Source organism: Geotrypetes seraphini, chromosome 9, assembly GCF_902459505.1.
Source record: "Geotrypetes seraphini chromosome 9, aGeoSer1.1, whole genome shotgun sequence".
NCBI lineage: Eukaryota > Metazoa > Chordata > Amphibia > Gymnophiona > Dermophiidae > Geotrypetes > Geotrypetes seraphini.
The window spans coordinates 123,361,891-123,388,593 of NC_047092.1; the positions used below are offsets into that span (position 1 = coordinate 123,361,891).

The window sequence follows — 26,703 nt, forward strand, 5'->3', positions numbered from 1 at the left end:
CGGCACACCAGGCAACATCTCGCGGCACACTAGTGTGCCGCGGAACAGCGGTTGAAAAACACTGCTCTAGTTAATTATGTAAACTCATCCCCTGAGAAGAAACAAATGACAATACACCCAACGGGACCCATTTTGCCACAATTATTGAGTAAAAGCACTTGATAACACAGGCTTCAGGGATTTAGTGCCATACTGCCACTCGGCAGGGAATCTTAGGACTGAATGCTAACGCTGAATAATTATGCAGCAGCTTACGTGAACCCTTGAGAAAGCCAGTAATTGTGGTGAAATGGGTCCCGTCGGGCTCTGGCTGCCCGCAACATTTAAGATAAGTACCTTGAAAATATATTGAATACCATTCACATGAATATAGTTTTAATGAAGATTTAATGGAGAAGATTTTAAGATAAATCATTAATAAAATTATTAAAATCACTATAAGTAAAAAATAAATAAATAGTAAGGAGGAGGTTTTTCAGGATCAGTGAATGAAATGTGGAACCTGAGGTTTATTCCCTGTCACCAAGCAGGTTTCTGAGATCCTTTTCCTCCCATGTTTATACCCTATGTTTTGTAGAGTGGAATTTTTTTGTCAGTTTGGAGTTTTTCCAGTTGGTCTTACTCACCATCTTCAGTTGCAACATATATATGGTCGTTAACAAATCACAAAGCTTTAAATGGTTGCAACTGAAACAGGCTGTTCAGGAGGGGTTCCCTGAATGGAAAAATCTTAACAGTCAGTATAGTCTGGAATTTTTATGCTTTCAGATGGATTTCTTGGGTCACCAGGCCGCACAGTGGTATAAATTAATATCTGGATTTATGAATAAAAAACCAAAGACTGGTCTTAGAGACATTTGGAGCATTGAGATTAAACATCAAATTTCTGCATCTCAATGGCCACGAATTTGGTCTTGGAGAATGAGATGTACAGTGTCTGCATCTATGAGACAAACTTGGTTGTTTTTGTTACATAGATCATTTTGGACCCCAGTTAGATTTCAAAAGTTGGATAGCTCTAAGTCTAGATGCTGGCATTATAATCTGGAAGCAGGGACTCTAGATCAGTGTTCTTCAACCTTTTTACACCCGTGGACCGGCATAAAAAAAAGAATTATTTTGTGGACCGGCAAACTACTAGGACTAAAATTTAAATACCCCGTTTCCGCCCCATCTCCGCGAGCTCGGTCCCCACAAATCATCTGATCCCATCCACACAAGCCTCAGTTATGATTTTATATTGAATGTATTTTATTAAAGTATAAAAAGAATCAATATTCTGTACAATTGTCATTTTATAAATACAAATAATTCAGAGCAAGGATCAACAAAACCCCTGTCTCCCCTCCCCTTCACATATATCCCCTCTACTATCAAGAAAACTGAACAAGCCAAATTATTACAGAATGCTACACAGAAATATCATGCTAACAGAATAATGCAGTCACACATGACAGGAATAGTTTTAGGGGAGTGCAACTAGGGCAACTAACTAACTAAGGCGGTTGAAGAACTGTGCTCTAGATCATTTAATTTACTTTTGTCCCTGTATCATGGCCTTTTGGAAATCAATTTGGTCTCAAATTAACTGTTTATTAGAAAACCTGGGGGGCGTGGCTTGGACACGCATGAAGGAGGTCGGTTAACAGAAGAGCTCCGTATAAAAAGTCCTTGAAAGAATAAAAAAGTCGCAAAAATTTGAAGAATTAAGATTAAATTTATGATAAAAATAAACTCAATGGCGTCAGGAAAGCAAAATAAAAACGACTTCGCAGTCTCTGGAAGCAGCAAGAGAGCAAAGCCCGAACAAGAGACAGGATCCAAAACAGCAGATCCAGAAGTAATGAAAGAACTTAAAGAAATCAAACAAATGCTTTCAATTCTCACAAAAAAAGTTACAGAATTAACAGATGATGTTTCAACATTAAATAAAAAGATGGATCTAATCGAATTAAAATCTAACGATTTAGAAGAAAGAATGATAACTGTGGAAGAAGAAATTCTCAACACAAAAACTGAAAAAAAGAAAATTGAAACACTTACTAAAGAACTGGAGGATTACTCGAATCGTGAGAGAAGAAGCAATGTTCGTCTGATAGGTTTACCGGAAGGAGCAGAAAAGGGGAATCCGGTGACCTTTATAGAAAACTTATTACCAAAACTACTTCCTCTACAAACTAAATATCCCATAGAGATTGAAAGAGCACATAGAGTGCCAACAAAGAGGTCAGAAAAGCATCAAGGACCGAGGCCACTGATATTTAAACTACTACGCCACCAACAGGTTATGGAAATTTTTCATCTTGCAAAACAGAATAAAGGTTTACAATATCAAGATGCCCGTATTCACTTTGTCCCGGATTTTGCAAAAAGCACAGCAATTAAAAGAAAGAAACTGCTGGATTTGAGACCACAACTACGTGAACTGGGAGCAAAATTTGGTCTTGTATACCCAGCAAATATGAAAGTAACCATAGCAAACAAAACTTTAACCTTTGATAATGCTGAAGAGCTACAAAAATATATACTAAACCAGGAAATGCCAATGTCATCTTAATTTTCTTTATTTTATTATAATTCAAATAATTTGAATGTCAAGTTTGAATGTCTTATAATATAAACAGGTAGGGGAAATGATATGTTTTTCATTGTATTAAGAAGAGCTAATATCACCTGGTATTTTTTGAAATTATTGATTGAATATAATAAGTATTTAGCAGATGAAAAACAGTATAGAATGTTTTTGACTCTGTTCAAAAAATTCCTTCAACGATCTTTTTACTAGAATTATGGATAGACTATACATTCTAGAATGGAATGATTCTTCAAATGATAAATTAACATATAAGTATACAAGATCTTAGATAAAAGTAATATAGTTTTTAAACAAGGAAGAATATAATATTTATTAGATAATAAATAAGAACTTAAATATAAAAAAGAGATATAAGCCCTTAATTGGTTTTAGAAAGTTAATAAATAAATTAACTATTGATATTAATAATAACAAATGCTGTAATGAGCAGATCCTAAATACTATTATGTGATTGAATCATGGTCCAGAGCTTTCTTCCTATGGAATGTATGTAAGAATGAATGAAGATGTATGTATATATAACCCACTTCTCAGAAGACAATACAGGAAGAATAAACCTATTAAAAATCCTTTCTCGGGTTCAATGGAACTACAAATCCCAGAAGTCCTTGCAAAAGGAAATACATGTAAAGAATAACTCTTAAAACCGGATGAACTATGAATAAATATGAATAAATAAACTACTAGACTTGATAATAAAGGATAAAGGATTACATCGGATGAAAGATCACAAAATAAACTAAAATTAGATCGTCGCTAGAACCGGAACTTATTCGGAACTAACAAACTATTGAAAAGAAATGAATAATACTCTGGATATAAAAAATACGAAGAAGAAGAAAGGAAGAAAAAAAAAATAATATTTACTTGGATGAATAAAGATAATGGAATGACACATCTTTAACTTTGATATATCTTAAAAATGAAACTAGGAAGTATGTTATATGAATGAGGTATGACTCTCTATAATGAAGGAAGAAAGCTCTGGAACGGGAAAAAATCACATAGTACAAGTAGCACACATATCATAAACTTATATATTACTTAAAAACATTATAAAGAAATAGAATTAGAAAATATAAAGGTGATATATATGAATTTAAAAAAAAGAAATTTACAATATTTTTCATATTATTTGAATTAATAAGATATACTAATAGTTATAAAATATGAAAATGATACAGAAAATAATATTTGAAAAGATTAAATTTAACATTGGAAAAAAAAAAAAGGAAAAATGTTTAAATATTATATGGATTGTTAATGTTATTTAGTAATATTTGATATATTTGTGACTTATATCTGAATCTTAACAGGAAATGGACTTTTGTGGAGTGTTTTGATACCTGACCTAAGATGCGTGTTGCCAAGCATACACAGTTAATATTGGGGGGGAAGGGAGGGGAGGGAGGGAAGAGGGGAAGAAAGAGAATGGGGAAAATATATTATTACAATGTGTGGATATCTGAAAATAATAATTATATAATTTCATGTAAAATTTTAATTACAAAAGTAAATGGATATTAAAATTTTTTCAATTAATGTCAATGGCTTAAATCATCCTATAAAAAGAAAAAAATTATTAGGTTTTCTCCATAAGCAAAACGCAGATATTTATTTCTTACAAGAGACACACCTTTCGGACACTGAATCTAGGAAGCTAACAGAAAGATGGATATCAAAATGTTTTTATTCACCGGTAATAGGGAAGAAAGCAGGGGTAGCGATAATAATAAATAAGAAATGCAAAGCTGATTTTAAATTAATAAATTCTGACTCTTCAGGAAGATGGATACATATTAAAATGGATCTGGGAAATACAACCCTGGATTTATTTAATCTTTATGCTCCTAATTCGAACCAAATGGAGTTTTTTAATCAAATTCAACAGATATTACTACCACTGGCTACTTCTAACTTAGTAGTAGCTGGAGATTTCAATGCTGTAATGGATCCAATTGTGGACAAGAAACCAAGTAAAATCATAAAATCTTTAGGACTAGATAATTTAATACAATCTTGTAATTTAATAGATATATGGCGTATCCTTCATTTTAATGATCGAGAATATTCTTTTTGTTCTCAGGTCCATAAATCTTTTTCAAGAATTGATTATATATTTGTAACTAATAACATAGCGCAGCGTGTATCAAAAGCAGTTATAGATCCAATTATAATTTCAGATCATGCTGGTGTGTGGATTAACCTTAAGAATTATAATATTGATCAATTTAATTCAATATGGAGATTTAATAATGATTTATTAGCAGATTCGAAATTCTTAGAAGATCTTAAAATAAAAATGCAAGAATTCTTTCAACTTAATTCTTCAGATGACATTAATATAGAAATTTTATGGGATGCTTTTAAAGCAACAATGAGAGGAAATATTATTTCTTATTCAGCTTTTATTAAAAAACAACTTAAAAAACAATATGAAGATATGGAAAAACAAATTAAATTATTAGAAAATAAATTAATTAAAAAATGGGAAAACAATACATTACAAGAGTTGTTAAAAGTAAAAGTTAAATATAATGAGATTTCTTCTCAATATGTGAGAAAAGACATTTTCAATAAACAAGTACAATATTATGGCAATTCAAATAAAGCGGGGAAAATTATTAGCAAATTTTCTTAAAGCAAAGAAAAGAAAATCCAAGATTATTGCAATAAAAGATATACAAGGTAACACACATACCAGCACAAAAGATATTATAACACAATTTCTTGATTTTTATAAAGAATTATACACTTCTAATTCTTATAAAAATAAAGAACAAGAAGGATTAACATTCTTAAATTCCTTTCTTGGACCTAATATTCCGGATCATATAAAAGGAAGTTTAGAAGATCCTATATCTTTAAAAGAAATAGAAACAGCATTGAAGTTTCTTAGAGTTGGATCCGCTCCAGGTGGAGATGGGTATACTATTGAATTTTATAAATCATTTCAAAATATCATTTTACCACATCTGTTAAATTTATATCAATATCAAATAAAGAATGAAAATATTTCAGGTACTATGGCAGAATCGATAATTATAGTCTTACCAAAACCAAACAAAGATCCTACTCTGGTTTCAAATTACAGGCCTATTTCGTTATTAAATGTGGATAATAAGTTAATGGCTAAAGTATTAGCACTTAGATTGGCAAAAGCTCTTCCTTTCATTATAGATGTACATCAAACAGGATTTATTGCTAAAAGACATTCATCAAATAATACTAGACTAGCATTCCACTCATTAAATTTAGCAAAAAATATAAATGATCCAGCTTTTCTAGTATCTTTAGATGCAGAAAAAGCTTTTGATAGAGTGGAATGGAATTTTATGTATCAAGCTTTACAATGGTTTGGTATAGGCTCCGGTTTTATTAAAATGATTCAGACATTGTATAGCTCTCCTGGTTCAAGATTATATATTAATAATAATTTATCAACTAGATTTAATTTGCATAGGGGAGTTAGACAAGGATGCCCTTTGTCTCCATTACTTTTTGATATTGTACTAGAACCTTTATTAATTGCAATAAATAAGACTAAGGAGATAAAGGGAATCACGTTTTCCAACTGGGAATTTAAACTTTCTGCATATGCAGATGATATTTTATTATATTTAAGAGAACCGGATACTACTATTCCATGTATACTTAATTTATTAGAGAAATTCGGCACTTTTTCTGGATATAAAATTAATTGGAGCAAATCTGAAGTCCTCCCAATTAATGTTCATTGTACGAAAGGACTATTTGACCCATATTCATTTATTTGGAAAGAAGATGGAATAAAATACTTAGGAATTATGATCAAAAATACAATTGAAGACACAGTCAAAGAGAATGAAAAACTTTTATTGAAAAAAATAACAGAAATGTGTGAGCAATGGAATCCATTACATCTTTCTTGGTGGGGAAGAATTCAAACAATTAAAATGATGGTATTGCCTGTGGTTTGTTATCAAATGAGTATGATACCAATATTTTTTCAGGGGTCATTTTATAAAAAACTTAACAATATTCTTACAAAATTTGTTTGGTTTGGGAAAAGATCAAGAATCGCTTTAGTATCATTACAAAGACCAATTGTGGAAGGGGGGGTAAATTTTCCAAATTTTTATAGGTATCATCAAGCCTATATTTTAAGACAGGGTATGTATTGGATCCTCCCAGATCTCATGGAAAATGTACCAGATTGGCTGTATTTAGAATGGCAGCTCCTGTTCCCTTTATATCCAGAACATCTAATTACCATAACAATGCCTAGGAGATATAAAGATAACAGAATCTTTTTAGATACTTGGAAAACATTGAGATACATAAGTAACCTATCACCAGAACCAATAGCCAAATCTCTAAATCAATCAATATGGGTAAACTCCAGGATCAGAATTGGCGGATTTAAAATCGTCTGGAAACAATGGATAAATGCAGGAATAAGAACATTGAATGATGTCATATCAGAAGGTTCCTTGCTTAGTTTTTCACAATTGCAAAATGAATTTGGACTAAATAAAACACAATATTTTAAATGGATGCAATTGAAGCAAGCCATTCAGGTAGGGTTCCCTGAATGGAAAGATCTTAATACCCAATATAGTTTGCAAGTTTTATGTTTCCAGGCGGATTTCTTGGGACACCAAGCCGCAAAATGGTATAAATTAATATATGGATTTCTAAATAAAAAAAAGAAAACTGGACTTAGGGATATTTGGAGCATTGAGATTGGACAGACAATTTCTGCATCTCAATGGCCAAGATTCTGGTCCTGGAGATTAAGATTAACAAAGTCAGCATCTATGAGTCAAACATGGATATTTTTATTACATAGAGTGTTATGGACCCCGACGCGCTTGCAAAAAATAGATAATACTAGATCTAATAGATGCTGGCATTGTAAAATAGAAGTAGGGACATTAGATCATTTAATTTTTTTTTGTCCTTGCATAAAAGCCTTTTGGAATTTAATTTGGCCCCAAATTAACATATTACTAGAAAATCATATTGGTCTCTCATATGATACCATATTATTTGGTACTGCAATGAGAACACAAAGTCCAATATCAGCAAACAATAACAAATTGCTTTTAATATTGACAGGAGTTGCCATGCAGCAAATCACACAAAATTGGAAGGATTATACCAAGCTAAATTATACATACTGGTGGAACTCGGTGTGTCACATTTACAAAATGGAGAAAATATTGGCATTACAACAAGGAAATATAAAAATTTTTAAGAAAATATGGGATCCATTGACAAAATATTCTAAAGATCAGATATCTTAACACATTGATAATAATAATATAGGGTTAGGGAGGGAAATATAGAAATTAATATGAGAAAAAATGAAAAAACAAATAACAGGGGAAAGGGATTCAATATATATGATATGATATTGTACATACAACTATAATTATTATAAACTAAATATTATGCTATTCATTTATTGTAAGAATGAAAATTTTATAAATAAAAATTTAAAAAAAAAAAAAAAAAGGAATTTTACATGCTAAACAAAGTTATCAAATTGTTATCAAATTATGCATACAGTCTGAGATAATATATCATAAATAGCAGTTGACCATTAGCATTGTCTTTGTTTTGGATGAGTTGTGTTATTAATCTGAAACTCTTTGGACCCCTGGTGGAGATTTCTTTAAAAAGCCATATTTTTAGTTTTGCAAATGAAACAAAAAGTGTCAAGAAACGTGTGAAATAACTTGTAAGTTTCATGGCTCCACATCATTCTCTTGTTGGTTGGGCTGAGAACTTTTCAGCGGCTCCTCGTAAATCTGGGGAAGCTATTAGGGACATTACCATATACTCAGGGCCGGATTAAAGGATAGGACCAGTAGGCATGTGCCTAGGTCCTGAAATTGTTAGGGGACCCGCTCAAGGAGGGCAAAGAGAGAGCCCCCTTTTTTTTTCCAAACAGCAAATATCGGCATCGGGACTCCCCCCTCCCCCCCCCCCCCCGCAACTCAAGATTGGCAATGGGCCTCCTTCTCCCCCCAGCATCAACAGCACTTCATATCGACAATGCAGTGCTCAGCCCAAAGCTTCCCCTCTGACACAGCTTCCTGTTTCTGCCCAGGCAGTTTGAGTCAGAGGGAAGCTTTGGACTGAGTGTGGGGCCTGTTGCTGATCTTGAGTGTCATCGTGGAGGGGCCCGTTGCCGATCTTGAGTGTCATCATGGGGGGGGGGGGGGGCGTTGCCAATCTTGAGTGTCATCACGGGGGGGGGGGCCTTTGCCAATCTTGAGTATCATCTTGGGGGGGGGGCATTGCCAAAATTGGAAAGAAAGGTGAGAGGAAGGGAGAGATATGGGCCTGTGGTGGATGGAGAGATGGAGAGAAGGGGGCAGATGATGGAAGTGAGGAGAAGGGAGAGCAAATGCTGAATGGAAGTGGAGAAAGAGAACACATACTGGATGGAAGGAGGGATAAAGAAAAAGGGCATATGCTGGATGGGGGGGAAAGATAGAGTTAGTGAGATAGTGGAGGAGTGAAGGAAAGGGATGGCATGAGTGGATAGACACAGTGGAAAGAGGGAAACTGAGGACTGCATAATAAGAAAGAATTTAATTTAGACAGAGGCAGAAAATAAAGAAGGAAGACCAGAGAAGAAAAGGAAAGGGAAGAGAGATGAGAGAGAGATGCCAGAGAACAGGGAAAGAGACAGAGATATCAGATCTGAGTGGAGGAAATGAGAATAGAGAGATGCTAAAAACCACAGGGGGAGGGAAAGAGATATGAAAGGAGAGAGATGTCGACCTTTAGGGAACAGAGGGAATAATAATATAGGGTTAGGGAGGGAAATATAGAAATTAATATGAGAAAAAATGAAAAAACAAATAACAGGGGAAAGGGATTCAATATATATGATATGATATTGTACATACAACTATAATTATTATAAATTAAATATTATGCTATTCATTTATCGTAAGAATGAAAATTTTATAAATAAAAATTTTAAAAAAACTGTTTATTAGAAAACCATGTAGCTTTATCATATGATACAATTCTATTTGGAATGTCAATGAGAATAAAAAGTCAAATTTAATCAAACAATAATAAACTTTTATTAATAATGACTGGAGTCGCCATTCAACATATCACTAGAAATTGGAAAAATTACACTGGACTAAACTACACCTTCTGGTGGAATTCGTTGTGCCATATATACAAAATGGAAAGAGTAATTGACATACAAAAAGGGAATTATAATACTTTTAAAAAGATTTGGGGGCCATTGATAACTTATTGTAATGATTAGACGCCTTTTTACACTGAAAGTATAAATATAATTATGGGAAGGGGGTGGTTTATAGTTATATTATAGGTTCTTTCAATATTTATGAATACAATACATGTATGTTATTTTTGATTATAATGTGAAAAGGTTGGGTGGGGTAGGGAGATATTTTTATGTATTTATGATGATAGATGGAAAATTTTCAAGTAATGTATATGATTCAATTGATATAGTATGGTGTGCTTGATGTAAGATAGAAAAATGAATAAAGATTTGGGGGAAAAAAAATCACTATAAGTAAAAAATAAATAAATAGGAAGGAGGAGGTTTTTCAGGATCAGTGAATGAAACGTGGAACCTTGTCAGACTTGGCTGAGGTTTATTCCCTGTCACCAAGCAGGTTTCTGAGATCCTTTTCCTCCCATGTTTATACCCTATGTTTTGAAGAGTGGGATTTTTTTGTCAGTTTGGAGTTTTTCAAGTTGGTCTCACTCACCATCTTCAGTGTATATCAATGTGTTCCCATGTTCATGCCCGCTCCCTTTCTTCTGTGTCCCGAGTTCATGCCCCCCCCCCCCCACCTTCCAACCTTTGTCCCAAAATCATGCTCCTCCCATGTCCCAACACGCTTCTTACCCACTCCTTCCTTTCTCCCTTTGTCCCAGATCATGTCCCTTCTCTCCCTTACTTGCTCAAGCCGCACTTGCTCCTTCTGCCTTCAGCGGTTCTCATTGCAGGGACGCACAGGCAGTGATTCGCATGCTGCACGTTGCTGACCCACAAGCCTTCCCTCTGACGTCGGAGAGAAGATTTCCGGGTCAACTATGTGCAGCGTTTGAACTGCTGCCTACGTGTCCCTGTAGCGAGAGTCACTGAAGGCAGAAGGAGATAACTGAGACACCCCCCACCACCGCTGACCCAGAAGGCTTTCATCTGATGTCATCTTTGATATCAGAGGGAAGCCCTCTGGATTGGTGGAGGAGGGCGGGCGGGAAGAGAGATCCCCAGCAGCGGCTTGACAGGAGGGCAGAAAGGAGGGATCCCCAACGGCCACTTCAACAGGAGAGTGGAGGGCAGGAAGGAAGGATCCCCGGCAGTGGCTTCGACAGGCGGGCAATATCTTCAGCAGTGGCCAGTGCTACGTATCCCCAACAAGCAGCTCATGTACCCCTAAAGATACGCATAGCGTGTGTTGAGATACACTGGCCTAGCTTGATAGAAAGGATGATGCCAGCAGTACATGGAGAGCTGAAAGATGCAGGAAGGCCCCTTAGACTGGGTCAGTCTTCTGTCCTGAGACCCCGGTTGATGGAGATCATAGAAACATAGAAATAGACGGCAGATAAGGGCCACGGCCCATCTAGTCTGCCCACCCCAATGACCCTCCCCTACCTTTCTCTGTGAATAGATCCCATGTGTCTATCCCATTTGGCCTTAAAATCAGGCACGCTGCTGGCCTCAATAACCTGAAGTGGAAGACTATTCCAGCAATCAAATACCCTTTAGTGAAAAAGAATTTCCTGGTGTCCCCGTGCAGTTTCCCACCCCTGATTTTCCACGAATGCCCCCTTGTTGCCGCGGAACCCTTGAAAAAGAAGATATCTTCTTCCACCTCGATGCGGCCCGTGAGATACTTGAATGTCTCGATCATGTCACCCCTCTCTCTGCGTTCCTCGAGTGAGTACAGCTGCAACTTATCCAGTCGTTCCTCGTACGGGAGATCCTTGAGTCCCGAGACCATCCGGGTGGCCATTCTCTGGACCGACTCCAGTCTCTGCACATCCTTACGGTAATGCGGCCTCCAGAATTGCACACAGTATTCCAGGTGGGGCCTCACCATGGATCTATACAATGGCATAATGACTTCAGGCTTACGGCTGACGAAACTCCTGCGTATGCAACCTATGATTTGCCTTGCCTTGAATGAAGCTTGCTCCACTTGATTGGCAGTCTTCATGTTCTCACTGATGATCACCCCTAAGTCTCGTTCTGCTTCAGTTCTTGTTAGGATCTCGCCATTAAAAATAATCCTCCCTCCAGAAGCCTGTGCAGCTGAGGGTTCCATTTGATCAAGTTTAGGGTGTCCAAAGATCCCAGAATATTCTTTGTAAGTGAAGATTCCCAGATACCATTCCCCCCTCTGATTTGGAGAAAGACAGACTTTGGGGAGGATGAGGGAAGGCTTTTATTTCTGCAGAATCTCACCCCAGAAGGAGAGTTTTCTTCTTCAAAGGAAGATGAATTCTCTATTATTCATAATTTTTTTTTTGTCATAAAAAGTTGGCCTCTTATTTTCCAAGCCTTCTCACTGCAGATGACAGATACCCATTAAATAAATGGCAGAAGGTGACCCTGTTCTGGAGGCCTTTTGGAAACTTAGCAAGTTCTTTCACCTTAAGAGTGTGCATGGAAATAGCTGTTTCTGAGTGGAAGTTGCCTAAGGTGATGCTGAAAACATGGGGAAGCCATACTCCATACTTCCTCAGCAGGATTTAGAACAGCTGTTTCAATTGTCCTTTACACAAGCAAGAGCACCATTGTGGTAGAAGAAAGCTTAGTTTTAGATTCACAGGACAGGAAAGTGGAGGTATTCCTGAAACAAGCATTTATGTCTACAGCGCTGGGGGTTCAAGTGGCAATATGCAAAGGCTATATAACCCTTGTGCTCCTCTAAAGAGCCCAGCAGCCTCCAGAGAGTCCTACATCATTTTTGGCAGGTATGTTGTATGACTTGTTCTGAATAGGGTCTAGACCAGGGGTGGGCAACGACGGCCGTAATCCAGTTGGGTTTTCAGGATTTTCCCCAATGAATATGCATGAGATCTATTTGCATGCACTGCTTCCCATTATATGCAAATGGATCTCATGCATATTCATTGAGGAAATCCTAAAATCCCGAATGTATTGCGACCCTCGTTGCCCACTCCTGGTCTAGACCTATGGCCTCCAAAGTGGTGGCACCTGGCTGTGGTTTTGAAACTGGTTGGCCAATTTGGTCTCCAAAATAATCTTAGCAATCTCCTGTTTTTACTTAATTTCATATATGCTGCCTGAGTTATTGAAGCTAGTTAAGCTTTCAATGGTAGGCAATACAGCAAAAGTGGAACAAAGTAGCAATTGAGTTTATTAGAGAGATAGCTCAAACAGGATGAGTGCTGCTTTCAGCAAATGCACATTTTCTAATTGGCTAGCAGCCTGGATTTCCTTCACTTATGCCCAGGTTAGGGTGACTCCAGAAGGTCTTGTCACAAGTTATAGCATAATGTCAAAAAGAACATAAAATTAACCACACTGAGTCATATTTTTTTCCAATTCTTTACAATAAGTGTCACAGTAAATACAAACAATTTATATCCATATCTCACACTTAATAATCTTATAATATCCATTTCAGAATTATATCCCCTTTCCCCCTAAACAATCACAATATCCATATATAAAATATCTATAATCACCCCATATCAGTTATTCAAAATTCCATCCCCCCACCTCCCCCCACCCGGATGTACATATTTAAAGGGAAAAACACTATTTAAACATTACAATATTTTACTAATGGCTCCAAATCTCGTGAAACCTCTTAAAATTCCCTTTCTGAATGGCCAATGTCCTTTCCATTTTGTACATATGACAGTGAATTCTACCAAAAACTATAATTAAGCCTTTTCCAATTCTTCCAATTGCTTGTAATTTGTTGTATGGCGACTCCTGTCATTATTAATAAAAGATGATATTTGGCTTTTAGCCCTCATGATCATGCCAAATAATACCGTATCATAGGACAATGCCACTGGATTTTCCAACAGAAAATTATTTTGGCCCCATATTGAATTCCAAAATGCCAAAATAAACGGACAATAGAAGAATAAATGATCTAAAGTCCCTGCTTCGAGATGACAATGCCAACATCTATTTGACTTAGAGCTATCTAACTTTTGTAAACAAACAAATTGGGGTCCAGAATGCTCTATGTAACAGAAAAAAATGTTTGTTTCATAGATGCTGACATTGTACATCTCATCCTCCAAGTCCAAATTCTTGACCATTGAAACGCAGAAATTTGGTGCTTAATCTCAATACTCCAAATATCTCTAAGACCAGTTTTTGGGGGTTTATTTGCAAATTCAGCTAACAGTTTATACCATTGTGCGGCCTGGTGTCCCAGGAAGTCCACCTGAAAACATATGAATTCCAAGCTATACTGATTATTTAAATTTTTCCATTCAGGGAACCCCACCTGAATGGCCTGCTTCAATTGCAACCATCTAAATCTTTGTGATTTATTAAGTCCAAATTTATGTTGCAACTATGAAAATTCAAGCAGTTTACCATTAGAAATAACATCATTTAAAGTACGTATTCCTGCTATGATCCAATGCTTCCAAATGACTTTAAACCCGCCAATTTGAATCTTGGAGTTTAGACATATAGTCTGATTTGTAGATTTATGTATTGGGATAGGTGTTAAATTGTTAACATGTCATAAGGTTTTCCATGTATCCATTAAAATTCTGTTTTCTTTATATACTCTAGGCATCTTGATACTGAGAACCTGACATAATCACAGGGGAAACATGAGTCGCCATTCCAACCACAACCAATCTGGGATATTTTCAATGAGCTCTGGGAGGACCCAATACATACCCTGGCGCAAGATATAGGATTGATGATACCTATAAAAATTGGGAAAATTTACCCCTCCCTCTGTAATTGGCTTTTGTAAAGATACTAATGACATTCTAGCAATTTTACCCAACCAAATAAATTTTGAAAGAATACTGTTTAACTTTTTATAAAAGGACCCCTTAAAAAAAACTGGTAACATACTCATTTGATAACAAACCACAGGCAATATCATCATTTTAATAGTTTGGACTCTCCCCCACCAAGAAAGATGTAAAGGATTCCACTGCTCTGCTATTGAGACAGACATAGGCGAATCTATTGCTTGTCCTGGGATCGATAGCATAGAATGTTGCTACTATTTGGGTTTTTGACAGGTACTTGTGATCTAGATTGGCCACTGTAGAAACAGGATACTGGGCTAGATGGACCATTGTTCTGACCCAGTATGACTGTTCTTATGTACCGTATTTTCACCCATATAACGCGCATACGCATATAGCACGCGGGTCCAAAGCATTTCAGTAAAAAAAATTTTATATAGCACTCACGCGCGTATACCGCGCATGCTGCTATAACCTCCTCCCACTCCCGCTTACTCTTCTGGCCTGCGAACCGGCATTCTCCCCCCCGCTCTCGTCACCCCCCTCCCCCGCGATCCTACAACCCCCCCCAGCATTGCAAAACATCTCTTACCCGATTGGACACCGACACCAGCACCAATGCACAGGATGTGCCAGTGCCCGAAGATCCTCCCTCGTTGTTGCTGGGCTGGGCTGTGCTGGGCGGTACGAGGGAGATCTTCCTTCTTCCTCGAGCCGGGCTGGACTGGGCTTTGAGCATGCGCAAATGCTCAAAGCCCAGTCCAGCCCGGCACGAGGAAGAAGGAGGATCTCCCTCGCACCGCCCAGCACAGCCCAGCACAGCAACAACGAGGGAGGATCTTCGGGCACTGGCACTGGCACGTCCTGTGCATTGGTGCTGGTGCCGGTGCCCAATCGGGTAAGAGATGTTTTGCGGTGCTGGGGGGGAAGTAGGATCGCGGGGGGGGGGAAAGGTGACGCGAACGGGGGGAAGGATGCCGGTTCGGAATGAAAAAAAAAAATTGTACAATGCGCTCACGCGTATAACGCACAAGGTTATGCACGGTTTGTAAAAATCGTGTATAACGCACGCGTTATATGCGTGAAAATACGGTACTTCTAGAGGTCAGATTTCTCTGCCTCCCTTTGCTAATTGGGAGGCACAACTTGACTGTCTAGAGGGAATCTAGGAAAGGAATCAAGTAAGAACAAATTTTCCCTTATGTTCCAAAAGTCCCTAGAGATAAAGAAATTATTTTTATATTTTGGATTTGGTACCAAATTTCCTGAAGTAGATAAATCTGAAACAATTAGGAAAATTGTTCTGTTGCTTCAAATGAAGTAGATAAATCTGAAACAATTAGGAAAATTGTTCTGTTGCTTCAAATGACAGGTTTAAAAACTGTTAACATAAGTCAAGCTGACTGACTCATGTTGGGTTTTTCAACAACATGCCAGTGTATTGTCATACAATGGGTGTGTTTATATGATAGAATAACTGGTGCTAGAAAACTGATTGAAATATCTGTCTCTTACAACAGAGACGACAGCAACGAGAATTGATGAAGGCTTTGCACCAACAGCAACTGCAGCAGCAACAACAACAAAAGCTTTCAAGCTGGGGGAATGTGTCCAAGTCAGCAGGTATTACCAAATCCCTGTTAGAGATCCAACAAGAGGAGGCTAGGCAGATGCAAAAACACCAGCAGCAGAATCGAGCCCGTGGCACAACCATTCCTGTCACTACCTGTACCACCACGGTAAGTTATATCAATCCAAATGAAATAGGTAATTTCACACTAAGACAATTTGACAGTTTATTTATATACCACTTATATCCTAAGTGGTTTTACATTCAAGTATTTTAACATATTTCCCTATCTGTCCCAGTGGGCTCAAACTCTATCTAGTGTACGTGGGGCAATGGGGGATTAAATGACTTGCCCAGGGTCACAAGGAGCAATGAGGGATTTGAACCCACAACCTCAAGGTGCTGAGGCTGTAGATCTAACCACTGCCACACACACTCCATTTGTCTGTAGAAAGTAGCCTACCCAGAAGCCCCTTACACAAATTTCCACCTGCTATGTGGCAAAAATAGCTGTTGTGCATGTATGTGTCCATAGAAATCAGTGCACATGCAGGTATAAGTGCCAATACCACCTCTGCTCTGCCTACTCTTTCCTGCAGAACACCTACATACAGTATATCACATGAAAGTAGATACAGTGGTACCTCGGTTTACGAGTGCACCGGTTTGCGAGTGTTTTGCAAGACGAGCAAAACATTCGCAAACTTGGTGCCTTGTAAACCGAGCTTGCCTCGCTCTACGAGCGCAGCCCCCCCCACCCCCCCCGCCGCCATCGGGTACCCCCCCCCCCGCCGCAACCTGAGATCCCCCAATCCACCCGAACCCTCTTCTTACTTCCAGTGTAGCATCGGCATCGGCACCAGCATGTCCAGTGCCCGAAAATCTGCTTCCTGTGCCGGGCCTTGAGCATGTGCGCATGCTCAAGGCCTGAGAGTTCACGTTCAACATTCAACGTGAACTCTCAGGCCTTGAGCATGCACGCATGCTCAAGGCCCGGCACAGGAAGCAGATTTTCGGGCACAGGACATGCTTGTGCCGATGCCGATGCGGAGGCTACACTGGAAGTAAGAAGAGGGTTCGGGTGGGTTGGGGGATCTCAGGTCGCGGCGGGGGGGTGCCTGAGGGCGGCGGGGGGGTGCCGGATCGCGAGGGGGGAGCAGCGCTGCTGGCCTCGGGGGGGGGGGAAGGTGGGGGGTGGGAACATATCAAAGCAAGTTTCCCTTACTTCCTATGGGGAAACTTGCTTTGATATACGAGCATTTTGGATTACGAGCATGCTCCTGGAACGGATTATGCTCGTAATCCAAGGTACCACTGTACTATGTATGTTTTATAAGTACCTACTTTTATGCAGTATTCTCTTGGGCAAATTTATAAGCACCTGCTTGAGTGTAAAAAGCACCGTTTTTACATTCTCAAGTTTCTTATAAAATTACTCCTGTAGTTTTTGCCTAGTCACTCCCGCAGCCCTCTACTCCTCCAACTTTCGCTGTCCACATTGCCCCACCAGAGTTGCCTCAGCAGTGCTCTCTATGGATTGACACTCAAAGATGCCAATGTCTTAGAGCTCAGCAATGTTTTCTATGGACTGTGACTTAGGGATTGACACTCGAAGATGCTGTTCTCTTATGCATAAACTTTATCCATGCTCTGAACAATGAGGTCTCAGTTCCCACACCCCTACTAGACCCTAAGACTACCATTGAACTAAAGTGGGCAGATTGTATCATGCATCCCCTTCCTTCTCCTTACCCAACCATTCTCCTGAGTCTAAAGTGACTCTACCCAGTATTCTTCTGAAACTATGCAATATTTATCAAAACTCCTTATCTATTGTACTATTGAATGCAAACTTAATCTTTACCTCTCCAGCATCAGTAAGTAATCCTATAAGTAGATATATTATAACACACTGTATGTAAACTCTTATGTTGTAACACTATGAATGTAAACTAACCCGTTCTGAGCTCTTTGGGGAGGACGGAATATAAATCCAAATAAAAATAAACAAACATAATAACAGAAAAAGACCACCAGGATCATCCAGCCTGCCAGCTGCCCACTTTGCAAGGATATATTTTACTACTAGCCAATAAAGCTTGACTGTAAGATTCCCTTTATCTGGGATTATTTTTGTTATCTTTTTCTTGAACCGATGAGTCCACAAGATCCCCTACTAAATTCACATCTAGCTCCCCTCTCTTCCCATGTTTAACCACAAAATTTTGTATCAAATGTATCTACCAGTAATAGAGTGGCTCTTGCCTGAACATCCATCTTTCTCAGTCTCTTGTATTGTTTCTCAGACACTTCTTTTCTGCTTTATCCTTCACAGCCCTCAAACCTACACAGCAGCATTGGGAATTCAGTTTGGGGAGCCATAAATGCTAGTAACACAAGCCAGTGGACGCCAGATGTTGTCAGCAGCATATGGAGCAGTGTTGACAGCAAGAATTCTAACATGGGATTCTGGGATGATGCAGTGAAAGATGTGGGTCCTCGAAACTCTGCAAACAAAAATAAGAACAATGCCAACCTCAGGTAGGATTTGCTCACAACTTTATGCTCTCACAAACTTAATTGCCATAGATTATGGTACAATTATATATATATATATATATTTTTTTTTTTTTTTTTTTTATGATTTTTACATTCTTACAATAAATGAGTTGTACAAATTATCTTCAATTAATACATGAAAATTGTGATTACAAATAAATCATCTTATCACATAAAATATATCCCTCCCCTTTTTTTCATTTCTTAATTCCATATAATATACATTTCCCTCCCCATTCTAATATAACTATTACTAATGTGCTATTAAATCTGATCATTAGAATAACGAGTCAATGGTTCCCAAATTTTCCTAAAATTATGAAGATTTCCCTGTTGTAATGCTATTGTTTTTCCATTTTGTATGTATGACAGACTGAATTCCACCAAAATATATAATTTAATTTGGTATAACCCTTCCAATTTTGAGTTATTTGTTGCATGGCGACTCCTGTCAATATTAATAATAGTTTGTTATTATTTGCTGAAATCGGACTCTGAGTTCTCATTGCTGTACCAAATAGTATAGTATCATATGAGAGTCCTACATGATTTTCTAGTAATTCATTAATTTGGGGCCAAATTAATTTCCAAAATGCATTTACACAGGGACAAAAAAAAATTAAGTGGTCTAATGTCCCAACTTCTACTCTGCAATGCCAGCATCTATTAGATCTAGTACTATCTATCTTTTGTAAGCGCGTAGGGGTCCATAAAGCTCTATGTAACAAAAACATCCAAGTTTGACTCATAGATGCTGACTTTGTAGATCTTAATCTCCAGGACCAAAATCGTGGCCATTGAGATTCAGAAATTGTCTGACCAATCTCAATACTCCAAATATCCCTAAGTCCAATTTTCTTTTTTTTATTTAAAAATCCATATAACAATTTGTACCATTTTGCAGCTTGGTGACCCAAAAAATCCGCCTGGAAACACAGAACCTGCAGACTATATTGGGTATTAAGATCTTTCCATTCAGAGAACCCTTCCTGAATAGCTTGCTTCAATTGCAGCCATTTAAAATATTGTGTTTTATTTAATCCAAATTTATGTTGCAATTGTGAAAAACTAAGCATTGATCCTTCTGAAATAACATCATTCAATGTTCGAATACCTGCAAATATCCATTGTTTCCAGACAATTTTGTATCCGCCAATCTTGATCCTGGAGTTTACCCAAATAGATTGATTTAATGATTTAGCAATTGGCTCTGGTGATAATTACTAATATATCTTAATGTCTTCCAAGTATCCAATAGAATTCTGTTATCCTTATATCGTCTAGGCATTTTTATACTAATGAGATGTTCTAAATGTAATAGGAACAGGAGCCGCCATTCTAGATATAGCCAATCTGGTACATTCTCCATGAGATCTGGGAGGATCCAATACATACCCTGTCTTAGAATATAGGCTTGATGGTACCTATAAAAATTTGGAAAATTTACCCCTCCCTCCACAATTGGTCTTTGTAAAGATACTAAAGCAATTCTGGGTCTTTTCCCAAACCAAACAAATTTTGTAAGAATATTGTTTAACTTTTTATAGAATGACCCCTGAAAAAATATTGGTATCATACTCATTTGATAACAAACCACAGGCAGTATCATCATTTTAATTGTTTGAACTCTTCCCCACCAAGAAAGATGTAAAGGATTCCATTGCTCACACATTTCTGTTATTTTTTTTAATAAAAGTTTTTCATTTTCTTTGACAGTATCTTCAATTGTATTTTTAATAATAATTCCTAAATATTTTAACCCGTCTTCTTTCTAAATAAATGAATATGAATCAAATAATCCTTTGGTACAGTGAACATTAATTGGAAGAATTTCCGATTTACTCCAATTAATTTTATACTCAGAAAATTTTCCAAATTTCTCTAGAAGATTAAGTAAACTTGGAACAGTATTCCCTGGTTCTCTTAAATATAATAATATATCATCTGCATATGCAGAAAGTTTAAATTCCCAGTAAGAAAATGGGATTCCCTTTATCTCCTTAGTTTGATTAATTGCAATTAATAAGGGTTCTAAAACAACATCAAAAAGTAAGGGGGACAAAGGATATCCTTGTCTAACTCCCCTACGCAAGTTAAATCTATCTGATAAATTGTTATTAATGTATAATCTTGCACCAGGAGAGCTATACAAAGTCTGAATCATTTTAATAAAACCGGGGTCTATTCCAAACCATTCCAGAGCTTGATACATATAACTCCATTCCACTCTATCAAATGCTTTTTCTGCATCTAAAGATACCATAAAAACTGGATCATTTATATTTTTCGCTAAATTTAAAGAGTGAAATGCTAATCTAGTATTATTTGATGAGTGTCTTTTAGCAATAAATCCTGTTTGGTGTACATCAATAATAAAAGGAAGAGCTTTTGCCAATCTTATTGCTAATACTTTAGCAATCAACTTACCATCTACATTTAATAAAGAGATAGGCCTGTAATTTGAAACCAAGGTAGGATCCCTGTTTGGTTTTGGTAAGACAATAATTACCGAATCAGCCATAGTACCTGATATATTCCCATTATTTATTTGGTATTGATACAAATTTAATAAGTATGGTAAGATAATATTTTGAAATGTTTTATAAAATTCAACAGTATAACCATCACCACCCGGAGCGGATCCAACTCTAAGAGACTTCATTGCTGATTCTATTTTTTTTAAAGATATAGGATCTTCTAAACTTCGTTTTATATGATCCGGAACATTTGGTCCAATAAATGAATTTAAGAAATTTAACCCATCTTGTTCTTTATTTTCATAAGATTCAGAAGAATATAAATCTTTATAAAAATCAAGAAACTGTATTAAAATATCTTTGGTGTTAGTATGTGTATTGCCTTGTGTATCTTTAATTGCAATAATCTTAGATTTTCTTTTTTTTGCTTTAAGAAAATTTGCTAATAATCTTCCAGCTTTGTTTGAATTACCATAATACTGAACTTGCTTATAGAAGATATCTTTCCTCACAAATTGAGAAGAAATCTCATTGTATTTCGCTTTTATTTTTAATAAATTTTGTAAGGTATTATGTTCCCATTTCTCAATTAATTTATTTTCTAATATTTTAATTTGTTTTTCCAAATCAACATATTGTTTTTTAAGTTGTTTTTTAATAAATGCTGAATATGAAATAATATTTCCTCTTATTGTTGCTTTAAATGCGTCCCACAAAATCTCAGCATTAATATTGTCCGAATTATTAATTTGAAAAAATTCATTCATCTTTAATTTAAAATCTTCCATAAAGTTCGAATCCGCAAGTAAAACATTATCAAATCTCCAAATTGGATTAAAATGTACTATATCATTATTCTGAAAGTCAATCCACACACCAGCATGGTCTGAAATTACAATGGGATCAATAACTGCATTCATCATACGCTGCGCTATATTATTAGACACGAATATATAATCAATTCGTGAGAAAGATTTGTGGGCCTGAGAACAAAAAGAGAATTCCTGATCATTAAAATGAAGAATACGCCATATATCAACTAAATTACAAGATTGAACCAAATTATCTAAACCTAACGATTTCATAATTCTACTTGGTCTCTTATCCAAAATCGGATCCATTACAGCATTGAAATCCCCTGCTACGACTAAATTAGAAGCAGCCAGTGGTAACAGTAATTGTTGAACTTGTTTGAAAAACTCCATTTGATTCGAATTAGGAGCATATAAATTAAATAAATCCAGGGTTGTATTTCCCAGAACCATTTTGATATGCACCCATCTTCCTAAAGGATCATAATTTATTAATTTGAAATCAGCATTGCACTTCCTATTTATCTGGACAGCAACCCCAGCTTTTTTCCCCACTGCAGGTGCAAAGAAACATTTAGAAATCCCATATTCCTTTACCTGCTCATTAATTAATTATCCCTTCTTTAAAAATCCCAATTCTCTAGACTTAACCCTTTATTTAATCAATTTTGTAATTCATATCAATTAATATCTACGTGAATTTATGATTATAAGAGTTATATGTAATTAAGTCATAAAATTATAAACATATCCTCTCTTTAAAGTAATATATTACCCCCTCAATATACTTTTAAAATTGTTCAAATTTAGCTATATTTCCATGTATATTAAATACTCATTGTTTAAATTAGATATACCCCTTCATACAATTAATCTATATTGATAATAGTATTAATACAATAATTTTAAAGATTCTCACACATCATCATCCACAATAAATTCAATATGAATAGGTATTTGAATAAAGTAGATATTTTCATATCAATTAATAAAAAGTCTAAAATTAATTCCTTCTTTATTAATTATCCCCCATTCAAATACCTAATTCCTTATCTTTATATCCTTATTTAAGAAATTCTTATCATTCATCTCAATTAATAATAGCATAAATATATATGAATGTAATAACTTCCATAAATAATTTGATTTCTTAATAAATTAAGAATGTCATAGCATTCAATATATTAAAATAATGAAATCAAAAAAAATTCAAATGTGTTAAAAATATTCTGTTCAATCAATAGTCTTTGTCCTCTTCTTTCTTCTTATCCATCTTCATCTTGTTCATTTTATCTCCATTTTTCTTTCTTCTTTCTTCAGATGAGACTTTCCTATTTTCTCTGTTTCCTGAAAACATATATTCCTTCATGTAGTCATTGGTTCTTCTTGTAATAGAAACTCTTTAAGTTTTGCAGGATCTTGAAAATACATGGACTTATTCCCATTAGACACTCTCATTGTTGATGGAACGCCGCCACCCCACGACACAACCGATCGCCGGCAGGAGGTTGCCCAATCCCTCCTTCAGGAAGATGCCCCCCCCCCCGACACTACCGATCGCTGGCAGGAGGGTGCCCAACCCCTCCTGCCAGAACGCCGCCCCCCCCCGACACAACCGATCGCTGGCAGAAGGGTGCCCCCCAACACTACCGATCGCTGGCAGGAGGATGCCAATCCCTCCTAACGAAGGACGTCCCCCCCTCCAGACCCTCCCACGCTAACACCCACCGATGACAACCCCCTAACCTCCACCCCCAACTAACCTCCCCCCAAACTAACCTCTAATTGTTGGCTGGCCAGGTCTTGCTACCGTCCAGCTGGCAGGCCCGCCCCTTCCCGGCCCATCCCGCGAAGCCTAAGGCCTGATTGGCCCAGGGCCTAAGAGCATGGGCCAATCAGGCCTTATGCTTAGTGGGGATGGGCAGACCCGCTATTCCTAAGGCCTGATTGGTCCAGGCTTCTAGAGCCTGGGCCAGTCAGGCCTTAGTCTTCGCGGGATGGGCCGGGAAGGGGTGGGCCTGCCTCATTTTGATGAGGCGGGCCTGCCGGCTGGACAGTAGCAAGACCCAGCCGGCCGGCCAACAATTAGAGGTTAGTTTGGGGGGGAGGTTAGTTGGGGGGAGGTTAGGGGTGGTCATCGGGTGTTAGCGCTGGGGGGGGGTCCGGAGGGAGGGGCATCCTCCAGCAGGAGGGATAGTGCAGCCTCCTGCCAGTAATCGGTAGTGTCAGGGGGGAGCATCTTCCGGCTGGAGGGGTTGGGCACCCTCCTGCCGGCGATTGGTAGTGTCGGGGGGGGGGCATCTTCTAGCAGGAGGGGTTGGGCACCCTCCTGCTGGCAATCGGACAGGCGGCCGCTATACTTATCGCGGCAGGGAGATCCCTTGCCGCGATAAGTGTAGCGGCCGCGTCTACTCTAACCCGATTCTGTAACCGGCATCTGTAACATGGAAGCCGGTTACAGAATCAGGGCTAGTGTAGGCCCGATTCTGTATAGGATGCCCCTCCTGGGCGTCCTATACAGAATCCAGGCTAGTGTCCCAAGTGTGTTGAACTTAGGAGTGAATATGTGGACTAACTTGTAAGTTTCATGGTTCCATGTTATTCACTTCTTGGTTGGGCTGAGAACTTTTCAGCACCCCCTCATGTAGTGATAAAGTCTGTGGTATGGAGAATCCACTGTAGCTTTATGGGGAGCAGGGAAAATACTAATTCCAGTATGTTGGTGAAAATAAGTGCAAACAGCAATAAGACAATCTAGTGTCTGACCTAGTGGTCCAAAAGACAAACTCAAATCAGTTGGTGAAATCATTGGTGAAAATAAGTGGCCTGTATTCATAATTTCCATGAGAAAGAAACTTTCCACTAAATATTGTGGCCTGCATGCATAATTTCCATGAGAAAGAAAAGCTAATAATTAAAGCCCAAATATTAGGCACTATAAAGTGGAACAATCCAGACATTGAAATATTTAATGATCTTTTGTAAATAACCCATACAAAACAGGAGCGTATTTTGAAAAGTCACCATTCTTTTGAAGAAAGAAAATGTGTTCTCTAAATGGTTATTCCCATTTGGACTTTTACTGATTGTTAGATGAACCAGTAAGAAGGTGACCATAGTGGGTGAGGCCTTGGCAATGCTGGAGGAGAAAGGTCTGTATTACATGGAAAAGGCAAAAGCTATGGATATGGATACTGAGCAAAAATTGGGAGCCTTTAAATGACCAGGTGTAGTAGGTACAAGTTTAAAAAAATACCCAAGTGGAACACAGCTGGAAGCATTGAGGAGCAGGGCAGCACCTGAGCAAGTAGAGCGCAATGATTCAATGCTGCATTTAGAGTTCAGAAGAGAGAGCTGGCAGGACTCAGGTGTTGAGCAGCTGAGCGACTAAAGGATGTCACTATAGGGAAGCATGATAGAATTGCTGTTCTAAGGGACACCAATGAACTCTTCCTGAGTATTGGGAATGGGAGAGGTGGGGTCTAAAAGACTGGGGAATTGGCTGAGAAGAGGGGAATACATTGAAGGCAGGAGTGTGGGACTGTATGGGATTAAATGGTAAGGGTAGGGGAGATGGTATGTAAGTTTATTGGCATGTATGAGACTTGAAAGATAGGGAGAAAAGTTTATGGGGTAAGTGGGGATCAAAGAGGGGCCTGCAAGTATGAAGCACTGAGAAGAAGTGCTTCTTGTGAGAGGTCAAATGACTAGAAGCAGCAGAGATTTCATGGGACAGTAAGGGTAAGAAGTAGACACAAACAAACCAGGCTAGAGAGGAGAGGAATATGAAGAAGGAATGAGGGAAGGACTGATGATTGAGTATATATGTCTCTGGAAGGGAGGTCTTTTCTGAAGTATTTGAGATGAGGAAGAAAAAGGCAACCTTTAAAAAAAGGAGAAGATAGCAGGGGAGAGGAGAACAGGGGGAGTTTGAAGGGGATAGAAGGGGAAGGTGAGCAGCGAGCACAGCTTGCGAGTGCAATAAAGACATTAGATGGGTGTTTGACTTTAAAAAATGAGCTACAGAGGGCCAAAGGGTTTTGGAGAACATATGCTTAAGAGTGCTGACCTTAACTGTATGGGAGTCGAATTTCCCTATAAGAGGCAGTTGTTGATCAAGGAAGCCAATGTTTGAAAGATGACATTTTCTTGATTCAAGAAACCCATCTTATTAAACGGGATAAGTAGTGCTTAGTGAGTAGACAGTTTTCCACCATTTTGTTTTTCACGGTAAATGGTGCACGTAAAAAGAGGGAAGGAATAGGGATTATGTTTAGGCCTCTGCAGGTGGAAAGTCATCCGGTTTATAGAAATTGGGAAGGATGGTATTTGTTTTTTAAATGTTTCTATTAATGGGAGAAAGTTTACAGTAGCAACTATCATATGCCCCCAACTCATAGAAGGGGGGTTGATGTGGTATTGGGAAAGTTGCAATTTAGGAGGAGCCACCGATTATGGGAGGACATTTTAACTTGACAATGAATTCAGCGCTAGATAATTGTGGAAAGGGATTGTAGAATATGAAACGTTTTTTGAGGTCCTTCAAGTGATAATTCTGATTTTTGGATCTTCTTCTTTAATCACATTTTCCCAGAGATGGTCACATAAAGTTTCAAGTTTTATTAAAATTTATTGTGCACGCAATGTCAAATATTTCAAATGTATTACAAGTTAAAAAAATGGATAAACCATAGGACAGTT

General features: G+C 37.7%; 1 protein-coding gene across 4 annotated transcripts in view; it reads left to right on the top strand.

Moving 5' to 3' along the window:
* The window catches only part of GIGYF2 (GRB10 interacting GYF protein 2), a 674,098-nt gene that overhangs the window by 570,424 nt on the left and 76,971 nt on the right, over positions 1–26,703 (top strand). For all 4 annotated transcript variants that reach the window (XM_033959534.1, XM_033959536.1, XM_033959537.1 and 1 more), the window contains 2 exons: positions 16,105–16,323; positions 18,490–18,695. In XM_033959534.1, the coding sequence (XP_033815425.1) occupies positions 16,105–16,323; positions 18,490–18,695 (425 nt within the window). The remainder of the gene's footprint in view (positions 1–16,104; positions 16,324–18,489; positions 18,696–26,703) is intronic.